The sequence below is a fragment of the Gymnodraco acuticeps genome, unplaced genomic scaffold (genome assembly GCF_902827175.1).
Source record: "Gymnodraco acuticeps unplaced genomic scaffold, fGymAcu1.1, whole genome shotgun sequence".
NCBI lineage: Eukaryota > Metazoa > Chordata > Actinopteri > Perciformes > Bathydraconidae > Gymnodraco > Gymnodraco acuticeps.
In genome coordinates this window covers 180,508-205,418 of record NW_022992017.1, presented here as the reverse complement: position 1 = coordinate 205,418, position 24,911 = coordinate 180,508, and the positions used below count along the sequence as shown (strand labels likewise).

The 24,911-nt window shown below is 41.9% G+C and overlaps 1 protein-coding gene across 1 annotated transcript; it reads right to left on the bottom strand.

The window, feature by feature from the left end:
• Window positions 1–592: 592 nt before the first annotated feature.
• On the bottom strand, window positions 593–1,181 carry LOC117536525 (SLIT-ROBO Rho GTPase-activating protein 1-like; the record flags this gene model as incomplete). The annotated part of the gene is given in 1 exon segment (XM_034201430.1): window positions 593–1,181. A coding segment is annotated over 1 exon segment (67 nt), but the record flags the coding sequence as incomplete, so codon positions are not given.
• Window positions 1,182–24,911: the final 23,730 nt, after the last annotated feature.

The window sequence follows — 24,911 nt, the reverse complement described above, 5'->3', positions numbered from 1 at the left end:
CACACACACATATACACACACACACATATACACACATATACACACATACACACATATACACACACATAGACACACACATATACACACACACACACACACACACACACACACACACACACACACACACACACACACACACACACCACACACACACACACACACACTGCTGCAGTCACAGCCTCAGAGGAATACCAATAGAAGAGCCAGACTCGCCTCAGGTCTGAGTGTTTCACATAATAAACACACACACGGGCTAAAATTGATCAAAAGGCTCTGCAGAACACATACTTATACACACACACACACACACACACACACACAACACACACACACACACACACACACACACACACACACCCTCCTCCCACCTCAGGCGCCATGCAGCACTCAGGATGAACCCAGAAATCCTGATGTCTCATGGTGAGGTGTCAGCTCACTCACACACACACACACCCTGGATGAATGAATGCAGTGCATGCTGGCAGACAGGTGAGTGTGTGTGTGTGTGTGTGTGTGTGTGTGTGTGTGTGTGTGTGTGTGTGTGCGTGTGTGTGTGTACATGTGTGTGTGTGAGATAATGCAATGCTCTTACCTTTCACCTGGCTCTCGTACTCTGCCAGGATCTCTTTGTCCTTCTTGCTCTTGTTAGAGTTTGACATGACGTCACAGTGCAGGTGGAAAAAAAAAGATTAAAAATCAGCAACAAATAAAAATCTAGTTAGATCCATCCAGAGCTGCAGAGATCCCGCACCTCCAGCACATTGGGGAGGAAGAGGAGAGAGGCAGAGGAGAGGAGGAGGAGGAGCCGCGCGGACACACTCTCACACACTCTTTGCAGCAGCGGGGACGCGCAAAAAACATCAAAAATCCAATAAAAAATGTATAAAATTCATTAAAAAAGCGACAAAATTAACTGCTGTATTCCTCTCTGTGCGGCACGTGCAAACATGCAATCACATGCACGCACACACATGCACGGGTCTGCAGGGAGGAGCGGGTACACGCCCACTAATGCATGGACCACACACACACACACACACACACACACGCTGACTGCCGGCGCGTGGTGTTAGCTTCACCCCGACGTCACCTCTCTCTCTCATGCACACCGGTGGTAATAATAGCGGGGAGAGGAATTAAAAATGCCGGTAAGAAAATGGGTGTGTCAGCGTTGGAGGCGGGACATAGAGATGATTGACAGCTGAGGTGACCAATCACAGAGCAGCATTCATTAACGGTAGAACAAGTGGAGTCCGGAATATGAGATGTCCTAAATAAATAAAAACACTAGGATTATACAGTTAATACATCTGGAACATTCTTAAAGAGTGGCGAATTGGAAAAAAACATGTAATATATCAGCAAATATTGTAATGTATTAACAATATAGAAAGAGGTATTATTTAACTTGTAAATCAGATTCAGAAAACTCTTTTCATAATGTGGGAAACAAGGTTTTGTGACAGTAAAATATGAAATAAATATAAATATGACAAGTTAAATAAAAAATTTGCAATCTAAATTTAAATTATGAATAATACCACAAGAAATGAAGTTAAAATTGCACATTGTACTACAATATATAACACGTTTGTTAACGTTTACTACATCTCAGAACCCAATTCAAAGTATTGGTCTTCACAGAGCTGTCCATGGCCAAGCCCCAGCCTATCAATGACCTGATCCACCCTCACAGCACAACCCGGGCCCAAGGCCGGATTAACCATATGGGCAACCTGGGCAAGTGCCCAGGGGCCCTTGAGCAAAGAGGGCCTTCAGTTTTGTTTGTTTTTTATCTTAAAAGTGCCGAAATAGACAACCACAAGGAACGGTGGCGGCGGTCACGGAGGATGTTGTTGAGCTAGCGAGCAATGTTAGCCTTGAGCCTTGGATTTTGATGACCTAATCACAGACTTTTCAAAGAGAAAGGTAAGGAAGAAACACTTCTAAAAGGTAAGATCCACTGTCTCTCACACACACTCATTCTCTCTCACACACACACACACACACACACACACACACACACACACACACACACACACACACACACACACACACACACACACACACACACACACACACACACACACACACACACACACACACACACACACACACACACACACACACACACTATCTTCCATCACATATACTGATCACTTAGTTGAGCAACCACACAATTTCACTACATATTTTACTTTTGTAACTCTCAATGTTTGTGACTAATATAACTCCTCGTGTTCTTGTACAGCCAGCCAGTCATATGTTGGCATTAAGTGGGGCGCTGCTCTGAGGTTTTGAGTGATATTACCTAGGTCTTCTGGAGCCATACACTGTCTTGAGATCTTATCCATTGTATCTTTGTCTTGTGATTTCTGACTGAAAGGGCAAAAGGCTAGACCTACTTTGGTTGAACTATGTGGCTGCGTCCCTGCTTTTGACAAATAGGTGTGCGATTTGACATGCCAGATTGACATGTTGGTATGGGATAGGCGTGGTGTTACTTGTTGGTACGTGGGTTTGGGTTTGGAGCAGACTGGCCATCGGGAATACCGGGAGTTTTCCCGGTGGGTCAGATTGCCGTGCATTAAGTGGGCCTGTCTGTCAATTAATCCCCGGGCAACTTTTTCCCCCCAGTCCGCCACAGGTTGGGGGGGGGGGCATGAGCGCTCAGTGTCCAGGGGCCCCTGGAGTTACTAATCCGGCCTTGCCCGGGCCCTGTCCTCTGAGCAAGGCCTCCTAAGAGTGCCCCGAACCAGGCTAAAGGGGGGCCGTGTGGTGGCTCCAAGGCTATGGAACAAACTCCCCCAGAAACTAAGAGCCTCTGCCTCAACAGAGAATTTTAAGGGGCAGTTAAAGACCCACCTTTTCCGACAGGCCTTTGGGGCGCCGGAGGAGGTGAGTTAGTAGCTGTCTTTCATATGTGTTACCTGCTGTTGTTTTATGCCTTTTATAGTTGTATTTTGAATTGTACTGTAAAGCACTTTGTACATCCGTGTTGAGAAGGGTGCTATATACATAAAGTTGTACTTACTTACATTTAAATATTTCGCAATTTCTGTGCACCAAAGGGATGGAAAAGTGTTTTCTTATTCATCCACATATTCCCAAATATTTTTGGATAGATATGCAATACTTTATATCTGGAGAAAAGTGGTCATGCTTTGATCATTTTGTGAATTTTATTTATTGGACAATTATTTTGTATTTTATTACAATTTGTTGTGATATTTTACAAATTGCACATGGATTAAATGAAAAGTACCAAAAATAGAATCTACTTTACCATATTAATAATGGCTATCAATAGCTTTTACAGTTACAAGGCTTTAGAGCTGTGTATTCACAGTCCTGTGTCTCCATCTAGTGGCGAAACATGAGAACTGTCACCTGATACATTTAGACTGACTGCAGGGGTGGGAGAAGTACTCACATCTTGTTCTTCAGTAAAAGTAGAAGTACTCAGATCTTGTACTTGAGTAAAAGTAGAAGTACTCACATCTTGTTCTTCAGTAAAAGTAGAAGTACTCAGATCTTGTACTTGAGTAAAAGTAGAAGTACTCAGATCTTGTACTTGAGTAAAAGTAGAAGTACTCAGATCTTGTACTTGAGTAGTAGAAGTACTCAGATCTTGTACTTCAGTAAAAGTAGAAGTACTCACATCTTGTACTTCAGTAAAAGTAGAAGTACTCAGATCTTGTACTTGAGTAAAAGTAGAAGTACTCAGATCTTGTACTCGAGTAAATGTAGAAGTACTCAGATCTTGTACTCGAGTAAAAGTAGAAGTACTCAGTTCTTGTACTTCAGTAAAAGTAGAAGTACTCGGATCTTGTACTTGAGTAAAAGTAGAAGTACTCGGATCTTGTACTTGAGTAAAAGTAGAAGTACTCTGATCTTTTACTCGAGTAAAAGTAGAAGTACTCAGATCTTGTACTTGAGTAAAAGTAGAAGTACTCAGATCTTGTACTTCAGTAAAAGTAGAAGTACTCATATCTTGTACTTGAGTAAAAGTAGAAGTACTCAGATATTGTACTTGAGTAAAAGTAGAAGTACTCAGATCTTGTACTTGAGTAAAAGTAGAAGTACTCAGATCTTGTACTTGAGTAAAAGTAGAAGTACTCAGATCTTGTACTCGAGTAAAAGTAGAAGTACTCAGATCTTGTACTTCAGTAAAAGTAGAAGTACTCACATCTTGTACTTGAGTAAAAGTAGAAGTACTCAGATCTTGTACTTGAGTAAAAGTAGAAGTACTCAGATCTTGTACTTGAGTAAAAGTAGAAGTACTCAGATCTTGTACTTGAGTAAAAGTACTCAGATCTTATACTTGAGTAAAAGTAGAAGTACTCAGATATTGTACTTGAGTAAAAGTAGAAGTACTCAGATCTTGTACTTGAGTAAAAGTAGAAGTACTCAGATCTTATACTTGAGTAAAAGTAGAAGTACTCAGATCTTGTACTTCAGTAAAAGTAGAAGTACTCAGATCTTGTACTTGAGTAAAAGTAGAAGTACTCGGATCTTGTACTTGAGTAAAAGTAGAAGTACTCTGATCTTTTACTCGAGTAAAAGTAGAAGTACTCAGATCTTGTACTTGAGTAAAAGTAGAAGTACTCAGATCTTGTACTTCAGTAAAAGTAGAAGTACTCAGATCTTGTACTTGAGTAAAAGGAGAAGTACTCAGATATTGTACTTGAGTAAAAGTAGAAGTACTCAGATCTTGTACTTGAGTAAAAGTAGAAGTACTCAGATCTTGTACTTGAGTAAAAGTAGAAGTACTCAGATCTTGTACTCGAGTAAAAGTAGAAGTACTCAGATCTTGTACTTCAGTAAAAGTAGAAGTACTCACATCTTGTACTTGAGTAAAAGTAGAAGTACTCAGATCTTGTACTTGAGTAAAAGTAGAAGTACTCAGATCTTGTACTTGAGTAAAAGTAGAAGTACTCAGATCTTGTACTTGAGTAAAAGTACTCTGATCTTTTACTCGAGTAAAAGTAGAAGTACTCAGATCTTGTACTTGAGTAAAAGTAGAAGTACTCAGATCTTGTACTTCAGTAAAAGTAGAAGTACTCAGATCTTGTACTTGAGTAAAAGGAGAAGTACTCAGATATTGTACTTGAGTAAAAGTAGAAGTACTCAGATCTTGTACTTGAGTAAAAGTAGAAGTACTCAGATCTTGTACTTGAGTAAAAGTAGAAGTACTCAGATCTTGTACTCGAGTAAAAGTAGAAGTACTCAGATCTTGTACTTCAGTAAAAGTAGAAGTACTCACATCTTGTACTTGAGTAAAAGTAGAAGTACTCAGATCTTGTACTTGAGTAAAAGTAGAAGTACTCAGATCTTGTACTTGAGTAAAAGTAGAAGTACTCAGATCTTGTACTTGAGTAAAAGTACTCAGATCTTATACTTGAGTAAAAGTAGAAGTACTCAGATCGTGTACTTGAGTAAAAGTAGAAGTATTCAGATCTTGTACTTGAGTAAAAGTAGAAGTACTCAGGTCTTGTTCTTGAGTAAAAGTAGAAGTACTCAGATCTTATACTTGAGTAAAAGTAGAAGTACTCAGATCTTGTACTTGAGTAAAAGTAGAAGTACTCAGATCTTGTACTTGAGTAAAGGTAGAAGTACCAGAGTGTAGGAATACTCTGTTACAGTAAAAGTCCTGCATTCAAAATGTTCCTCAAGTAAAAGTAGAAAAGTATTCTCATCAAAATATAGTGAAAGTAGCGACAGTAAAAGTAGTCGTTGTGCAGATTGGTCCATTTCAGAATAATATATATGATGTGTTTTATAATGATTGATCATGAAAGTGTTCTCAAAGCTGGTAAAGGTGCAGCTAGTTTGAATGACTTTGTATACTGCAGGGTAGCTGGTGGATTTACTCCAGGTGGAACTAAAGTCTGATTCAACACTTGATTAGATTTCACATCATTCATCCAGATCTGTAAAGTAACTAAAGGTATTAAATACATGTAGTGGAGGAAAAGTACACCATTTACCTCTGAACTGAAGTGGAGTAGAAGTACACAGTACCTTAAGTACAGTACTTGAGTACATGTTACTTTACACCTCTGTTGTTTGGGGTCCCACAGAGTGCAGTATGGGTCCTTTCTTCTTATCCTGAAATCTAAAAGTCATCTTTAGGAGATCTGACATGTTTCTCAACAGTGTCTGGTAAGCCTCCTTCAAAGCCTGAGGATGTTTTTCGGGAATCGTCTCCTTGTGTTGCGACTCAGCTGTCTCCCTGACAGATGCTTACAACTTGTTCAACTTTATTTCATTTATTTAGAGGCCAAAGGAAGTTAGGAAACCCAGGATTCCACAAGAGCAAGTAACAGGAAAGTTTAAAAAACACTGCTTGAGTTCTGACCAAAAGTGATATGCTTTCACTTCAGTCTGTGTTCTGAGCACAATAGGACTTATAGAAACAAATCTGAATTTAAATGAAAGGGAGTATTCTGAATCCTGAGTAAAGTCAGAAGGTCGAGTCAAAAGTTAGAAAATAGTCCGAAATAAAGACAGATCTTTTTTAAACTCGAAGAAAATGTTTGTAAAGTTACAAAATCTTTTGTAAAAAAATTTGTTTTAAGTTTTAAAAAAGTCATACAAAGGAAATATATTTTTTAAAGTCCAAAAAGTAAAAAAAGATCTGTAAAAAGTCAATTAAAAAAAGTTTGAAAAAGTAAAAAAATAAATGTAAGTAAAAAAAAGTTTGAAAGAAAAATGTTGTTTATTTTTTTTAAAGTCAATTTAATTTTTAAAATCCCATGTGACCATAACCCTCTCCATACATTACAAAGAGTGCAACGGTGCGTAAAATATTTGAACCAACATTTCATCCAGTGTGCATGTGTGTGTGTGTGTGTGTGTGTGTGTGTGTGTGTGTGTGTGTGTGTGTGTGTGTGTGCGTCTGTGTGTGTGTTGTTCATGTTTCAGGAATGTGTTTACACAGAGCAGCTGTAAAGTGAGGGATGATTCACATCTGTTCCTTTTCTGTTCAGGAGTTATCTCTCCCCCTGTATGGAGGGAGAGATGGAGGTAAATAATGCTATTTACGCCCGGATGTCCGTAGCTAACAATGCTATTTACGCCCGGATGTCTGTAGCTAACAATGCTATTTACGCCCGGGTGTCCGTAGCTAACAATGCTATTTATACCCGGGTGTCCGTAGCTAACAATGCTATTTACGCCCGGGTGTCCGTAGCTAACAATGCTATTTACACCCGGGTGTCCGTAGCTAACAATGCTATTTACGCCCGGGTGTCCGTAGCTAACAATGCTATTTACACCCGGGTGTCCGTAGCTAACAATGCTATTTACACCCGGGTGTCCGTAGCTAACAATGCTATTTACGCCCGGGTGTCCGTAGCTAACAATGCTATTTACGCCCGGATGTCTGATGTACTTTAAGAAAGCATAAGTTAACGTTAAATATCTGCTAAACGAATAAAACACATGTAAGTAAATAAAATAAATAAATATGTGCAATGAAAACATTACAAATATACATATTTTAATAAACAAAACAAGTGAAGGTTAAATGTCCAATTAGAGACTATAAAATATTAATATAACCACAGGAAGTTGAATTAATCTGCGTTGCACGACGGTCTGATCTCTGTGAGTAAACTAACCCGAGGGAGATCCTTCAACAGAAAGCTGCAGATCAAAGGTAAACCTGTTCTCAGCAGACAGAAGGAGACCTGCAGCAGGTACTTCTGATGTTTCCACATGACATCATTCCCTCGTCTCACTCTGCGTCCTCGCTCCTGAATGTACATTCTCTGTGTCGATATTCTCCACAGATCTCTAATGTAGGTGTGAGAGTGAAGGTCAAAAAACAAACCAGCTCATTCACGCTCTTCCTCTCAGTCTGCTTTACACCGGGAGGATTCAGAGTTGAAGAGGTTATTATATCTGATGTTTAAAAGATGAGACATGGCCTGGAGAAAACTACATTTCTTACCTCCATCTGCGATGTTCGGGGTTCAAACTGTAAAAACAGATAAATACGGATCATTACTGCAGGTTTTTTTTATCATTAATTACCATTTAATTACTTCATAGCATAAACACACGTTCTGTAGTTGATTACAACTAGTTTGTACTCACTTAATTACCATCATTGAGAATCAGAAATCCTTAATTCATCCAACAGAGGGACACACTTTATCATTAGGAGCGCAATACAGATGGACTAAAAGATAAAACACTAATTAAAAGGCATTCACACCTTAAAGGGGCCCTATTATGCTTTGTGGGGGTTTCCTCTTCCCTGTAGTGTATGTGTTTGTGCATGTAAATGGTCTGCAAAGGCTACAATCCCATCACCTGCACACTCGCGCTACTATTGGCTAGCGCTCCAAGGGGCGGGACATCTCTAAAGCAGCGTTTCCGCCAGGGGGGCGTCTTGCCGTCATTCCAAAACATTTTATAATTCGAGGAAAGATTGAGAGTTTTTATCACATGAAATGACAAAAAGGAAAAAGGACAAGGACATCCCGCTGTTGGAGGGGCAAAGGAGTCTGGCATTCTTTTCGCTGCCAGCAAAGCGTGTTCCTGTGACGGAAAGTGTACTGCCGGCGAGCCTTGGCGGGGGGTGCTAGTGGAGCACGCGCGAGAAACTGAGGCTCCGTGGTAAACTATGGTAACATGAAGAGCCGTTTGGGAGCCGAAAGAGCCGGCTCTTCCTCATTCACACCAACGGTGTTTCAGGGCCGGTTCGGAGCTGGAGCTTGAAAAGCACCAGGTTTTCCTCTTCACACCGCAGCGGAGCAGCCTCTTAGCTACGGAATCCGGTTCGTTTCAAGCACCAACATTTTTTCCGGCTAGCTAGAGCAAAAGCACCGCATACGTCACGCTTACGTCGAGGCGGGGGTAGGGGCGGGATCAACTCCTGAACAACAACAACAAGCCAGCGTTTTATCCAGTTTGTACACAACGATGGAGAAACTTAACAAGCAGCAGTGGTCCACTGAAGAGACCAGCTACCTACTGGGAATCTGGTCTTCCGAAGAGGTACAGAGGAAGCTGGAGCACAATCGGCCATTGTTGTTGTTGTTGTTGTCGATGTCAGCTGAGGGGTTTCCTTGCGGTTTGGCTTTATGAAGCGGGCACGCAAACGGTTACGTCATGACGCAAACGATGACGCAATGACGCAGCACCAGTCTTGGTGTGGACGCCCCCTGAGCCCTGGGCCCTTTCTCATGTCTCTAACTCCCCTCCTCGACTCCTATCCTCGAGACTTAGTCCCGCCCACAGGAGATGCGAGCGGAGGAGGGGAGTCGAGGAGAGAGGAGGGGAAGCAGCAGGCAGTTAGAGAAATGAGAACTCCTCTCCTCTGAGCGGTCATTTTAAAGAGACGTCCATTAATGGTGACAGGAGGCACAGCAGCCCTCTGTCTGATGGACAGATGTGTTCATGACCACTTATAGATTTACTTTGATTCATTCACAGTATAATGAGACAATAACAGGCTACAGATGCGGACACACACACACGTATATATATATTTATATGAATATATACAATTTCAGAATCAAACAGAGCACTCTCATAATAACGTAACACTATCAGAGACTGGATATATCCCCCCCCCTCTCTGGTCGCTACAATGAGGGAAATAAATTACGGGCCAAAAGTTTTATTTACAATTATTAAAAGTAAGCAGAGGACACCAAACCAACTGAGACCCGTCTGTCCGCTGCATCTACGCACACACTGTAGGCTACCACACCTACACACTGTACAACACACACACCTACACACTGTACACACACATACAGCTCCTAAAGCATAATCAGGCTACAGCCGTTGTGTATTTTATTATGTGAAGCACTAAATGGTTTTAGAAACATGGACTCTTTGTTTGTAGATATCTACTAAACTAAAGCAAATAAAGAGAGTAGGCCTGTTATACTGAGTGATATATATTATACACACTGCTCTGCTTTCTGCATGGACCTCACAGCTGTTCTCTGAAACATCGCGTTGCGATGAAAGCAGTTAATAATATAATATCCAGGGGATGCATGCAGAGCTGTCATTGGCTGAGATAAGTCCGGCCGTGCGTCACGTCTCTTTGAAACATCTCTGTTCCCGGAAATGCATCCACGAAGGAGCCGTGGAGGACGTGGAGGACCCATCAGTGTATCCTCGGTTATAGCTCCTTCAGAGAGCCTCCTCGACGCTCGAAGTGCATTTAGAGAAATGAGATGTCCTTCAACATGGCGCGCTAAAATTCATTTCCGGGTCACTACCGGAGGACCGAGGAGTCGAGGAGGGGGATTTGATGAAATGAGAAAGGGCCCTGGTCTCGCTGAAACACTGCTCTAAAGGATTGACCAATCACAACAACATGAGGTGGAAAGCAAGGAGTAGCAGCCAGATAACAGCGGTCAATAGTAAACTATATACAGCGTTATTGATTAGTTAATTGTTATATAGCTATTAACTAAAAGAATTGCCTGATATAAATCAGGGATGTGTAATTATTAGTTACCAGCCTTCAAATCACACATTAGTTTCAACAAATGAACTCGCACTAAATGACACGGCTCATAATGCTCATGTCGGGCAGTAATGGAGGCTGTAAACACATCGTTATCTTAATGGATGATTCTTTTCTGTACGTTACATCATTAAAATGTGATCGGAGTAATGATGAGGCTCGCTGTGAAGGATGGAGGGGATTGATGGAGGAGGAAAGAAACAAAGAAATAAAAAGGGAGGAGGGCGAGATGAATGTGAATTATAGAAAATTACTGTTTCCAACTTCTTAAATGTGAGTATTATATGTGTTTTATATCATAATAAACAAACAATATTTAAGTTTTGGACTTTTGGAGAGCTACTGTAGCAGTTTCCCCCGTGTCTACAGTGTTTGTGCTAAGCTAAGGTAAGCTTATCGACTTCTAAGGGTAGCTTCAGGGCCGCCCCTCCCTACAGGCCAATCACGCAGGCTGCATGGGGCCCCGCCTTGCGCAGGGGGCCCCGCCCAGAGGGCCTCAGCTGCTGTGCGCAGTTCTCCGCTCAGTTCTCCGCGTACCCCCCGCGAGAGTGAGAGGTGAGACAAGGGGAGCACGTTTATAACCCGACACCGTTTTAATGTATCGACATCTGACCAATCACGGCTTTGATACGGCCACTAGTGCAGGTAAAGAGATGTCGGTGAAAAGACAGTTTCAGTCCGGCGCAAAAGACAAAACATGAAGAAACTAGAGCATCACTCGAAGGTGGGTTATTGTATGAGTCAAATGTACAACTTGCGAATGTTGTATAAGTCAAATTGCCAATTGCCATATTAAAATATCAGCTGCAATTCACGACATGAAGAAGGCAGTCTCTGCAGAGCATACAGGCTAATGGAGATGCAGTTATTTCCAGCATTCTTTATTTACCATTCATTCAAGTATGTTATGCCTTCTATCTGCTAATGTACACGAGGAAGAGTGATACACTGTCTGTCTAGTTGGCTCACATAACAGTTAAAGTTTACAGCCTAAAAAACATGGAGCATTTTTTCCCCTTTTATTCATTTTTATGTCAATTTGCACATGTCATGGTGACGCTCACCCCCTGATCCCACCGGAAGCGTCTGCGCTGCGGCTGCGGCGCGCTGCGACCTCCTCCTGCGTCATAACCCACCAGGCGCGTTTCAAAACGTTGCGGAAGCGGAGCGTCGTGTGTGCAGCCTCGCAGTTGTTGGATGAACGTTCCACTTCCTGCCTGCGCCACGCTGCGCCGCGTCAAAAATAGGATTCATCCTATATTTTAGAAATTCCTTGCGGCGAGGAGCTTCTAGGACGCTTCGAGCCGCGGTGCAGCGCGGCGCAGCGCGGCGCAGCGCGGCGCAGCGGGTCTGGTGGAATAGCACCCATTGACTAGAGTGGCCGCGATCGCTAAAAACGCCGCAGACGTATTCACCTGTAAACACATACTGAACGACATACATGCACATTTACCATTTACCTCACTGTATAAAAAAGTAACTGTTGATAATAATAATAAACAGGAATTATATTTGCAAACATTTTTTCACTCCTGTCGGTTGGGGGGGGGGCCTCATCTCCCAATGTCGCTTGGGGCCCCAAGTTGGCAAGGGGCGGCCCTGGGTAGCTTTATATTAACCTACACAGATTGGCATTCAACCATGCAAGTATATGTACACTATACTTTATTTAAGTACAATTCTAAATACTTGTACTTGTGACATTCCGTTTTTTTTGGTTGAACAACATCCTTTAGACCAGGGGTCGGCAACCCCTGGCAGCGTAACCAGTGGCACACTAGGAATAAGTGGAAATATATATTTTTAATTTTCGGATCCTGAACGAGACCACCGCCAGAGCGCGTCTCCCCGTTACAGAAGCAAGCCATGCACCAAACGCAGCCCCGCTCTCTTTAAGTCCAGTCGACTTGCTGCTGCTCTCCTCCGTGGTGAAACTATCAGGGGTTGTTGCTGCCGGAGCGCGCCCGCACTTCACAAATTGCGGTAAACTATACCATAAGGAGCTGTACAAATGCCGCAGTTTTTGCGTGGCTGTGTCTTTAGTTGAAAGCTCAGTGGCGATCTGCTCATCGAAAATAATATGCTACACAGGGGCGGACTGGCCATCTGTGTGTTCTGGACGGTCGTCATTATTATCATGCCGTTTAAACTAACTATTTCAATTTGTTTAAACCGCATCATGTAAGTAGCGCTGACAGGTGAAAGAGGTCCCCACACTGCTTCCCCGCAGCGAGGCTCCCCCCGCCCTCCTGTTGACAGTTCACGAGCGTCGAGCTCTTCACCCCCCCATTGATAGTTCACGAGCTTGCCCCCCTGTTGACAGTTCACGAGCGCGCCCCCTGTTGACAGTTCACGAGCGCGCCCCCCCCCGTTGACAGTTCATGATCGTCGGCACACTGATCACATTTTTTTTTAAATGGCACAAAATATATCAAAATGGTTGTGGACCCCTGCTTTAGACTTTAGAGAGAGGCTAGTAGCTTCCACACGTTCCCAGTGTTTGTGCTAAGCTAAGCTAATCAGCTGTTTGAGGTTGCTTTATATTTACCTACACAGATTGGTAGGATGTTACTTATATTTACAAAAGGACTGTATTTAAGTGCAGTTTTAAAATACTTGTACTAATGAAATTCAGGTTTTTTGGTTGCACAAAACACTTAGATGTAAAGATGCTAGCAGTTCCCCTTAGTTTCCAGTGTTTGTGCTAAACTAAACTAATCAGCTGCAGAGAATCAGAGATTGGTTGGCGTGCAGCGGAGATAATTTACAGATCCTCCCTCAGGCGGCTATACTGTCAGTCCACACACACACACACACACACACACACACACACACACACACACACACACACACACACACACACACACACACACACACACACACACACACACACACACACACACACACACACACACACACACACACACACACACACACACACACACACACACACACACACACACACACACAGTAATAAAACGCGGATCAAACACAGATCATGTTCAGATTAGTTAATCTGCGAGCGGAGGGAAGGGGTTATGAGAATTACTGCTGATCCATCACAGAAATCCTGCAGTTCCCCCCAAAGCGGACATTCGAAACGTAATCACCATAGCAGGCTTTGTCAGACAGTGTGTGTGTGTGTGTGTGTAGAGCTGTCAATCGCGCTGTTCACGGAGATAATGGTGCACAAAGAACTCACAGAAAGTTGAAAGTGAGGGAGATAAAGAAGAATACAAGTTATCTGATGTGGAGCGCAGAGAGAATTGGAAAGAGGGCCTTCAGAGAACGAGACTTTTTCACAAGTTTCCTCGAAAGATACAGACTTCTAGGAAAATACCAAGAGGTTAACGTTGCTGGTTTTAAAGCTGCAATAAGTCAGAACATCATATCTTCTTTCAGTGAAAGTTCACCAAAGTTTTCATCTCATAAGCTCTCTTGAATGCAGGAGAGTGGAGCACCATATGCATACAACAAATGAATAAGAAATGCTATAGTTAACTGAACATTTTTTATATTTTATAGTTCTAATAGCGAACTAGTAGATGCAAGACACTCGGACAGTACTGCCTGCACAGGAATTCTCAGAGTTTCAGACATTTTATATATTTATTGTAGTCTTTTGTTCAGCCTCCGTCAAAATCTGTTGAACTTTGAAGCTTTAGGCCCCGTCCACACGGAGACGATATCAGTTGAATCCGCTAACGTTCTCTATATAATAGTTCTCGTATAGGCCAGGCCTCAGATGATTTGAGGCCAAATATCATATTTACACTTTTTTTCCCTTTTTCTTTTACATATAATTGTAACGCAATTAGTGCTGTCAAAATTATCGCGTTAACGGCGGTAATTAATTTTTTGAATTAATTGCGTTAAAATATTTAACGCATTTAACGCATGTGCAGAATGGCCCGCCCCATACGTGCCACCAGTGGCAGCGCCAGGGTATGGCTGGGGTAGGCTACACCAGAAATGGCTTAGCCCCACCATGAAAAATGATGTTAAAGGAAGCAAAATAAAGTCTGCCAACTCGCGCGGAGTAAATTGCACAGACAGCAGTTAGTAAGATTGATTTCAGTAGCCACGGTTTTGAAAACTTTTGTCACGTAGTGATCGTCTTCTCAATAGAACATCTTTGATAACGGCGTGGTGTTGTTGCAGGAAGTCCCGACGGAGAATACTTTTGCTGTAGTACAGGGGTGCACATAACTGGTGCGCAGGTTATGTGCGTAATCTCTCTGAAATGCGTACCGTCACTTGTGTCACAAAGCGCATTTGCGTACCGACGTACTTGTGAAGCTTTTCCACAAGGCGGTTAGATCACCGGACGACAGAGTCGGTCTCCGTGTGCACAGACAGGGCTGCTGTTCACGTCGGTCTGTACAACGGAATTGTGCCAAAACTACGCCAACCGGCTGCGGAGGGAGACTCCTCCCCTTCACTGGAGAACTGCGCTAAAACAGCTGATCACAACGTTCACACTCTGTGGTCACGAAGTACTCCACTAGCCGCCGCCCCCGTCGACCTTCCTGAAGTACTCCCCCGTTGATAGAAATCAACACGTAATGAATTAAGACCCCACGGTTTGATGATTGATAGGTGTGTGGGTTGTCTTTCATTTTGACACGCATAAAAATGTTATAATAAACATAGATACTGTATGTTAAATGTATATATCCGCCTTCTTTCATTTATCTTTCCATTCCCACAACAATATGCATAAATAAATGGCATATTTTGGACATAGTTCGAATGGTGATTAATCATGATTAATTAATTTTTAAGCTGTGATTAATCTGATTACAAATTGTAATCGTTTGACAGCCCTAAACGCAATACATGATTGTCACTAAGCCTTGTCTCTACATTACAATAAAAAAATAAAAATAATTGATTAATTAATTTTAATAAAGATTCAAGTTAGTATTAAAGGCATAAAAAGACAGAAATGTATAATTCTTTCTTTAATAGAAATGTTTCTTCTGCCCGTAAAGTGTCCAAACTGGGCTTTTCTGGATAAATGCATTTTTAAAACATAGTCATTGTCCATGCCGGTTTCAGTTGGATTATTTGTCACAGTTGCTCCGATCAGATCGGTCTCCTCCATTTTGTAGATCATTTACGACTTTTGAATCCACATAAACACATCGGCAAAATCCGGCTTACTTTGAGCATGTGTTTTAAACAGTTTAATCCCTTTGTGAATTGTTTCCACTTCCGCGCCGTCCTTTCATTTCTTCATACAGCGGGAATCCAAATGAATGAATCCTGAGTCCAATAACCATCAAAGTCACTCCAATAGTGCTCCTTGATTACGCTTTCATCCTCCTTTAACAAAATACTTCACATTCATCCAGTTTGTGACAGTAGTTGTTGCATTTTGAGACTTTTAAACTTTAATTACCGCTGTTGCGCCCCCCCCCCCTTGTGTGTGTGTGTGTGTGTGTGTGTGTGTGTGTGTGTGTGTGTGTGTGTGTGTGTGTGTGTGTGTGTGTGTGTGTGGGGAACTAAGTGCTGGTTACTAAGTGCTGGGAACTAAGTACGGCACCTAAGTACTTGGTGTGGAAGTGGCTCTTGACCCTGTGTGCAAGTAGACAAGTACTAATTGATAGTTTTACACTTTGGTTTGTGTACAGATTAAATAAACGAGACAGCAGTCTAGGTGCTTGGTTGTGTTTCTTTTGGACTGATAACTGTCTCCTGGCTGGAGATTCATATTTAATTTTGACAAGAAAGCAAATTTAACAAAATGTCAAACAAAGAAATATGAAGGTAAGGCAAATTGAGGAGTACAAAAACAAAAATAAATGGAAGGAAGGGCGTATTTATCTTTGACATGAAACTTTGTGCTGTTGGGAAAATGTTTTTATTTTGTATAACTCATCATGTTGGCTGCACAAACAGACCGAGGCTTAAAGGGATTATGAAGCTTTGCTCAAACAAACACAGAGGACACACACAGTCACACACACACACACACACACACACACACACACACACACACACACACACACACACACACACACACACACACACACACACACACACACACACACACACACACACACACACACACACACACACACACACACACACACACACACACACACACACACACACACACACACACAAGTCCAAGGCCAGCAGTGTGTGTTGTCTTTCTGCATGTGGGTGGTATAGATGTTCTTATTTGTTTAAGCCAATTTGCTGCAGGCTTTATATCTAAATGCCCAATTACAGTCGTGTATCTTCACCTCACACACGACGTACTGTAGATCTGCGTGTGTGTTGTTCTGGATGACTGTTAAATAATCTGATTTAAAGCCGGACACTTCCCCATTTGTCTGGAAGCGCTTCTTACTTCAACAGATAGTACATTAAGACAGATTTAAATCATTCGCTTGAGCTTTGTTAACCTCGCAGCCTCAAATCTATCAATAAAAAGACACACAAAATATCTAAAAAGAATCAGATGGGCATATATGACCAAAAAGAGACACAAAATTACAAACAAAAACACAAAATTACAAAAAAACACACAAAATTACAAAAAAACACACAAAATTACCAAAAAGAAACGCCAAATATCTGAAGAATCCACAAAAAGACACAATACAATAAAAAAAACACATAAAGGACCACTAATGGCGCATTTCCCCTGCCGGGCCTCGCTCGGCTTAGTACGGTATAGTTAGGCCAGGCTCACTTTATGCTGCGTTTCTAGGGGTGTAACGGTTCACAGAAGTCACGGTTCGGTTCATACCTCGGTTTGGGGGTCACGGTTCGGTACAACAAGAAAAAGCAAAAAAAGTCCCAAATGCATAATTCCAGGTTTGTTGTTATTTATGTTTGAACAGTAGTGCAAGTTTCAGTTTAAAAATAAAGAACTCTGACATTTTGAGTAATGAACTGTATTAAACAGTTAGAAACAAACCACACACACTCAGATGGCCATATTATCTATAATGGCTGATGTCAAACAAAAAGGTTTCATCAAGCTGTAAAACTAAAAAGGATGTCTTGAAAATATTACATCATAAATAATAAGAAAGTGTTTCAAGAGCGCAAAGTCGTTGAAAAACATCTGCCAAAAGCTTCCGTTATTTATTTTGGTCTCACGGCTTCATGTCTATTGGCTTCTTAAAAACAGCTGTTGTCTTTTGCCGGGCTCCGGTGATTGGCAAATCTGGGTGATGCCTTCTGATATGATTTAGCATGTTTGGCGTGTGTTTCCACTAGCATACCGCACCGCTGTCTAACAACGCCGACACACCGTCCTCGTCCGATCCACCACTCGCACTTCATCGTTGTTGTAGTCCACAGGGAACCCGAAATGTTCCCACACAGCTGATTTAAAAGAAGCAGGTGGGTTCTAGCTCCTGTGTGTTATCTGAAATCGCCATACTAACTTTTCTTCTTCTTGTATTTTGTTCGTTTTGTTGTTGTGTTTCTTCTTGTTCTTCATTTGTTGTTTAAGGGCGGCTGGCAAACAGCTTTTAGGCGCAATACCGCCCCCTGGATTATATATAGTGTAGTGGATACTGCCCTGAATGACACTTTTTTCCCACTCATAAAAAAAAGGCGTATTCGTCGTGTGACTGCGTGTGCCGAACCGTGACGTCCGAACCGTGACGGTACGGGACGAATACGGATACCGTTACACCCCTATGCGTTTCCATTACAGTTTAGTAGCTGGGGCAGTAACTATAGTAACGCAGTGTAGGCGGAGCCGTGACGTCATCTTCAATGAGAACCACAAAACCAACATCAGCCGTTAGCTGTTAGCACTCAGAGCTCACAGCTCCTCATATCTGTTCAGAAACTAGACAAAAGTTAAACAAGTACAAACCACAGACTGTCTGTGTCATGAAGAATACAGTCGCTGGTTTATTTATGTCTGTAGGCCGTTGTTGTGAGTGTGGACGGTCGGAGCATACTGCGTTAGCTTAGCCAATCTCAGACTGGTCAAAGCATTAATTCATGGTTTTTACTAACCGGTATCAGTATGTTGTTACTTCGGCATCATTTTGAAACGTGCATTACAATTAAATCACGGTCAAATATGTTCATTTTGTTGTAGTTGCCAGCGATTCTCTCTCTAGTTTAGCATACTCAGCCCGACTCAGCCCGGTTGTTGGCCCGGAAAGAACCTGGATTTTGGAGAGCCAGAAAAACTTTGAAAAAGTACCCGCTAGCCGGAACTACCCCGAGTGGAAACGCAACAAAAACGGGCACGGCACGCTTAAACCGCGCTGTAGTGGAAATGCGCCATAAGAAAGGCAAAGTTAACACAACAAGACACACAATTGCCAAAAAGAGACTCAATTAAAATCAGAAAGCGTAAAAATGAACAAAATGTCCCAAACAAGTGATTGACGACGAGCACCCGTTACGAAATAAATGAGTCATGAAGAAAAAGAATAACTCACAAAACGTAATTCCCATCAGGCTGGTTTCTGTTGTCGTCACGTTGCTACATCAATTAGCTTTGTGTCAATTGATCACACTTCACGTTGTGCTTGCTCCTCGGGGCGGCAGATGGGTCTCTGAAGGAGGAAGAGGAGGAGGAAGAGGAGGAGGAAGAGGAGGAGGAAGAGGAGGAGGTGATAGAGACTAGAAACAACCAGAAGGACACTCGAGTAGTTCTGCTGCAGTCAAACTTCTTTACAAACACCTGAGTCTTTCAACCAACCTTCTGTTTGTTTCTCATTAATATACTGAGGACATTAAGAGGAAAAACAACTCTGCTTTGAGAGAATATCACATATATCGCTCGACACGGATCCGCCTCTTCATCTCCTCATTACTGAAGCTCAGCGGCAGTTTCTAAACCAACAGCTGCAGCTCAAGGTTAATCTACAGTGAACGAAATGCAGAATAACTTGATGAGACACAAAGAGATGCTTAAAACTACAAAAGGTGAGAAACTATAATAAAGAGACATTTCAACAACTATGAAGATGCAACATGGTTCCAAAGAGATACAAAACAACTACAAATAGCTTCAGAAGGACTTTAAGGAAACTTAATTTGAATAATTTATTGCAAAAATAACTACAAAAACACACATAAAGATGCAAGAGATATAAAAAACACTTGCATAGAGGTGCAAACTACTTTGAACAGACATAAAAACATCTATAAAGATGTAAAATGAGACATAAACGACGTCAAATAGACTCAAAAAGACTTTAAACAGATTCAAAATTACTTCAAACATATTCCAAATGACTTCAAATAAACTCAAAAAGACTTGAAATCGACTCAAAAAGACTTCAAATAGACTCAAAAGCAGACCCGGCCCCATGGGCGGGCCCCATGGGGCCGGGCCCGCCCATCCAGGATTTGGGCCCGCTGTTTTAATCAGGGCTGAATACAACATTTTAATTGTTTTATTATTATGTTCAGTGGCGGCGCCAGGGTATACTGGGGTAGGCTACAGCCATACCAAGAAATGGCTTAGCCCCACCATGAACAATGATTTTACAGTAAGCAAAATAAAGTCCGCCAACTCGCACGGAGTAAATTGCACAGACAGCAGTAAATACCGAAGACTAGAAACGGTTTGAAAACTTTTGTCACGTAGTGATCGTCTTCTCAATAGAACATCTTTGATAATGTCTTCTGGCCAATCAGAATCAAGATAACGGCGTGGTGTTGTTGCAGGAAGTCCCGACGGAGAATACTTTTGCTTTAGTACATCTCTATATACATCGATACAACATTACGTGTTGATAGGAATTCAACACGTGATGAAATAAGACCCCACGGTTTGATGATTGATAGGTGTGTGGGCTGTCTTTCATTTTGACACACAGAACAATGGGGGCTATCCACCCTTATCCACAATGTAAGTCATTCACAGCCTCTTCCTCTTCTCTCTGTGAGGAGTAGCAGGTTCAGCTTTCAGAACAAAGTAACACAAAACTAAAATGGCATTCTTTTTTTTTTTTAAATATGTCGTGTTGTAATAGATTTATTTATTTTTCTTCTCAAGAGAGTACCAGAATGTGTATTTTATGTTAGTATTTCAAAAAATCTCCTGGGGGAGAATCCCCCAGACCCCCCTGCAGGGGTTGGGTTTTCAGCAGGTCAACTCTTTCACCTGTGGGGAAATTGCAGGATTGGCTCCAGGTCGCCCTTTTTATTTACTACAAGACAAATGTGCCTTTTTATTTCATACAGTTCAATTTGGATTGAGACAGGGAAATAATCTATTACATTGCAAATACTGACTTGAGCCCCACCACTGTATGGGTTAGCCCTACCATAGATTACCCAACACAAATACTCTGGAGACGCAACTGCTTCCAGGTGAGAAGCTCTCGGCTGCTGAGGGTCTGTTTATCCTCTCGCCAGATCTTTCCCGTGAGAATTGATTTCCTGAGGGCTTTACTGTCCTCAAAGTCTTTTCTCAGGAGGAGGGGAACGTGTCTCAGCAGACGGAACTGCGGCAGTATTTCACTGCGAATACTTCACCGTTTCTACTGCTGAGCACACACCTTATGGGGGTTCAAAGAAGCTTTAAATGGACTAACAGAATTAACGTGGCTTACATCTGGCTTAGCTAGTCAAGAGACAATAAATTCAGAGTAAGCCTAAATGAGAACACCTGGGTCAGACCTCAGGGGGTTAACTAAGAGCACATGGTGTAAGCCTAATGGAGCTCGTAAATACCCGGGAGGTTATTTAAAACATCGTCCGGGTGTAAATCTGGAGACAAAACAAAGGCAGAGGAAATCATCGTCTGTTCCAAGAACTTTAGTGAGGAGGAAAAAGCCTAAAAGCATCGAGTGTTTGGAAGAAGTTTTACTGATACTTAGCAAAAGGTTGACAAACAATGGCAGAAGCAAGAGAATCTGTACAGAAAACTTATAGGAAAGGGTTTTCGATCTTCAGGGCACAGGAGTTCAAAGCTTTTAATCTCAATCAGATCAGATCAGATTTTGAAATCCCATTTTCTGTGATCCAGGTTCAGACAACTCGGACAGATTTTGTCCAAGTATTTCAAAGCAATTCAGGATAGGATCACCCTGATCCAGATTCAGACTTTTCAAGATGGCTAGATCCTGAATATCAGTGCTTTAGGCCCATTCACAAACCGCCCCCTACACCCTACCCCTCCGTTTGCGCGTTCACGCGGAGGGTCCGCCATATTGAGGGCTGTTCCAAAGCAACGAGTGTGGAGCGGTGTGGAGGGGGAGTGGGCTATCAAGCCCTCAAACAGCGAGGGCCCAGTCCAATAGTCCATTTAGCTTAGGAACCTTCCTAACCAAGTGAAATGACCCGGAAGTACGTCACTGGCAGCCATGATAAGTGCCGTTCCAATTCTCCAAATGAAAGGAAAGGAGGTTTCAAACTTCCTTTATAACCTCCTTTAACTTAGGAACCACTGCACCTCCCTAGCCGAAAGGAGAGGAGAAAATGCTGCCCCACAATGCATTGCAGCCGCAGCATTTGCCGTCACTCAACAGTCGGCCATTCACGGACACAAACGATAATGGGAGAAATGATATCATGAAAGTTACGGTGCTTATTAAGCATTTTAAAACGTATGTGGTAAGTTGCCAAAGTGCTTTGTTCTGAACGTTCATCAGTATTATAATCATAAAGAGAAATATGAACGTTAGTTTTTACTGAAATGATCAAATAAAGTCAACATTTCACTGAGCTGTGTGGAGTTTGTTCAACTTTTAAAAGATGTTTGAATGGTGATATACACAGTGATAGATGTTAAGGACTAACGTTTATAATAAATACATTTGTATTTATTATAAGATCTTTTAATAGTTCATACAATCATATGTGGACCGGAGGGAGAGGGTGACGAGCAGAAGTTTCACTTTCCTTTTTTATTTCAATTCCAACTTTGGTCCTGAAGAATATGTTTCTCTGTTGTCCACGTTCATAAAGCATAAAGCAACAGCATCAGAGCACGGAGTCTCTAGATGAGTTTACAGGAGTCCCTCGTTCTTATTGAACATCCATGTTGTAGTTCGCTGTATAGAAAACTGTAGTTTCCATAGTTTCCCCACAGCAGCAGACGCACATTCATGACGTCCGCTGGCGCATCATAAACACGTCGGATAGTGAAAGTGCATTCGGATTCTCTAAAGTACCGCAGTCTCTTCTCCTAAGTCCTTTTGACTTTCTCCTATCCACTATCCCTTAACCCCGTGACGTTTCACTCAGAGGTCAAGGAATAGGAGATAGGGTTAGAATTTAGGAGCTAATTTTTAGATTATCGGAACGCAACCCGAGTCTGCAGCGGTGCTGACTTGAGACCGACGGATGCGACGGAAATACACCCGAACATATCTGGTAGGCCGAACATATCTGGTACTGACACCTGTCTCTACCTGACCGGAGTCACGCTGTGTGTGTCCGTCAGGAAACACGCTGTTTACAAGTAGTTCCAGCAAACATCCACTGATAAACTGCGATGTTAACAACCTCATGATAACCTCATATGTTTTTAACTTAGGATCAAACCTGTGTTTAGTCTAGAAAAAGGTAAATGTGTGCATTTTATTATAAAGTTGTGTATATTTACAGACTGTTGCAAAAACTAAGAAGCTTATAAACATCAGGTTTAAAACTAAAAGAGCTTTGAAACACAATGAAAGATGTTTGGAGTGTTATTTGAGTTATTCATTTAAACTTTTTGTCTAAGAGATGCTGATTTGAAACCGTTGATACATACAGTTACGGCACTTCCTGTTTCTGCCGGAGAGAGGGGAGGCCGTCCCAAAGCTTGCTGCTGTATTTACTCCCTCCATCTGACAGGAGGGAGCCTCGTTGAGCTGCGAGTGTGGCTACAGACGGAGTTTACTCCATCACGGAGGGGTAGGGTCGAGGGAGTGGTTTGGGATTGGGCCTAAATCCTACCGATCGCCATCTAGTGGATATGAAAGATAATACAAGGAAGACAAGAGATCACATTGCTGAGACATCTATTGTTTGATTACTTTTGAAAGGATGAGGACGGATGATGGACTTTGTTTTGTTGAAGATATTTTTTCTTTAATATAAATTACATTTGTGATTGACAATCTTTGTTGTGATACATTTATGTCATCAACATTTGGTTGAAAACAAAATACGCCACAACAAACGTGAGCAAAGAATGAAAAAGAAAATTGATTTGCCATGAAGGCTACATATTTTTATTATTTCAGTTAACAAACTTTGCCATATTTTTAAATAAATGGTACAGTACATTTTGCTCTGGTAATCCGCCCCTCTGGTGGGATCAGGATAATCCATTTTTTTGGGATCAAATTGATCCCAATCCTGTGTTGTCGGTTTGAACTTCCCGTTTTTGAAGCTTTGATCTAGATTAAAGCTTGGATTTGATTTCCTGATCTGATCGGATATCAAAAGGCGCATTCACACCGCAGTACTTTTCCCACAAAGGTTCATGAGAACTCTTTTGTCGCGTTCACACCAAAAAGAGCCGGTACTAAAATTAGTTCATGAGAGCCTTTTTACCCCCACGAAAGTACCTGCTAGAGAGCAGGGACTTTCGTGCGGCTCTCTTGTGAGAAAAGAGCTATATTTCTGATTGGCTGGGCGGATTGCAAACCACGCCCCGTAAAACTCCCAAAAAAAATTGTGAAGCCGCCATTTTATGATCCTCGCATTAGCATTATTAGCATTAGCATTAGCCCAGCGCAGAAACGCAGAGAGTCTAATTTATGGCAACACAAAATAAAACATGGGAGCGGTGGAGATGAGGAGGTGTCGGCGTTCTGGCGATTTACGCTGGGAGTCCCAGCAGCTTCTACTGAAGCCAGTCCCCAACTCCGGGGACTTCCGGCCGGGGACTTTGGGCGGCAGTATACGCCGTGAAGTTATTTGCGGCCTACCAGTAAACCCAAAGCAGAAGAAGAAGAAGTGACGTCAGCGGCTTCATTTGCCTAATCCTCCCTCAGGGATTTATTCCGGTGTGAACGCGATCTGTACTTAGTTCATGAGAACTAAAGAGTTCTCATGAACTAAATTCTCATGAACCTTTGTGGGAAAAGTACTGCGGTGTGAAAGCGCCTATCCTAATCCTGTTTTTTGGTTTTGAACTCCCCAAAATCTAAATCTGATCCGATCAGATAGGGATTTAAAATGTTGAACTACTGGGCCCAGGTTATGAGTAATACTTAACAAAAGGAAAAGATTGGTGTCAAGAATGTACAGCAGATTAAATGAGACCTCAAGAACTTCAGAGATAACTTCATTATTCTCAGTTTGTATCTCGTGTTTTGTGATTTATATTGATAAGTATTTTACTATGTTGGATCCTGTAGCATTTTACTTATCCAGAATATTGTTTTGTTTATATTTAATGTAACATTTGTCATTGTTAATTCTCTTTTCCACTTTTTAAAGTATTGTATTTCAATGTCTGAGCATACTC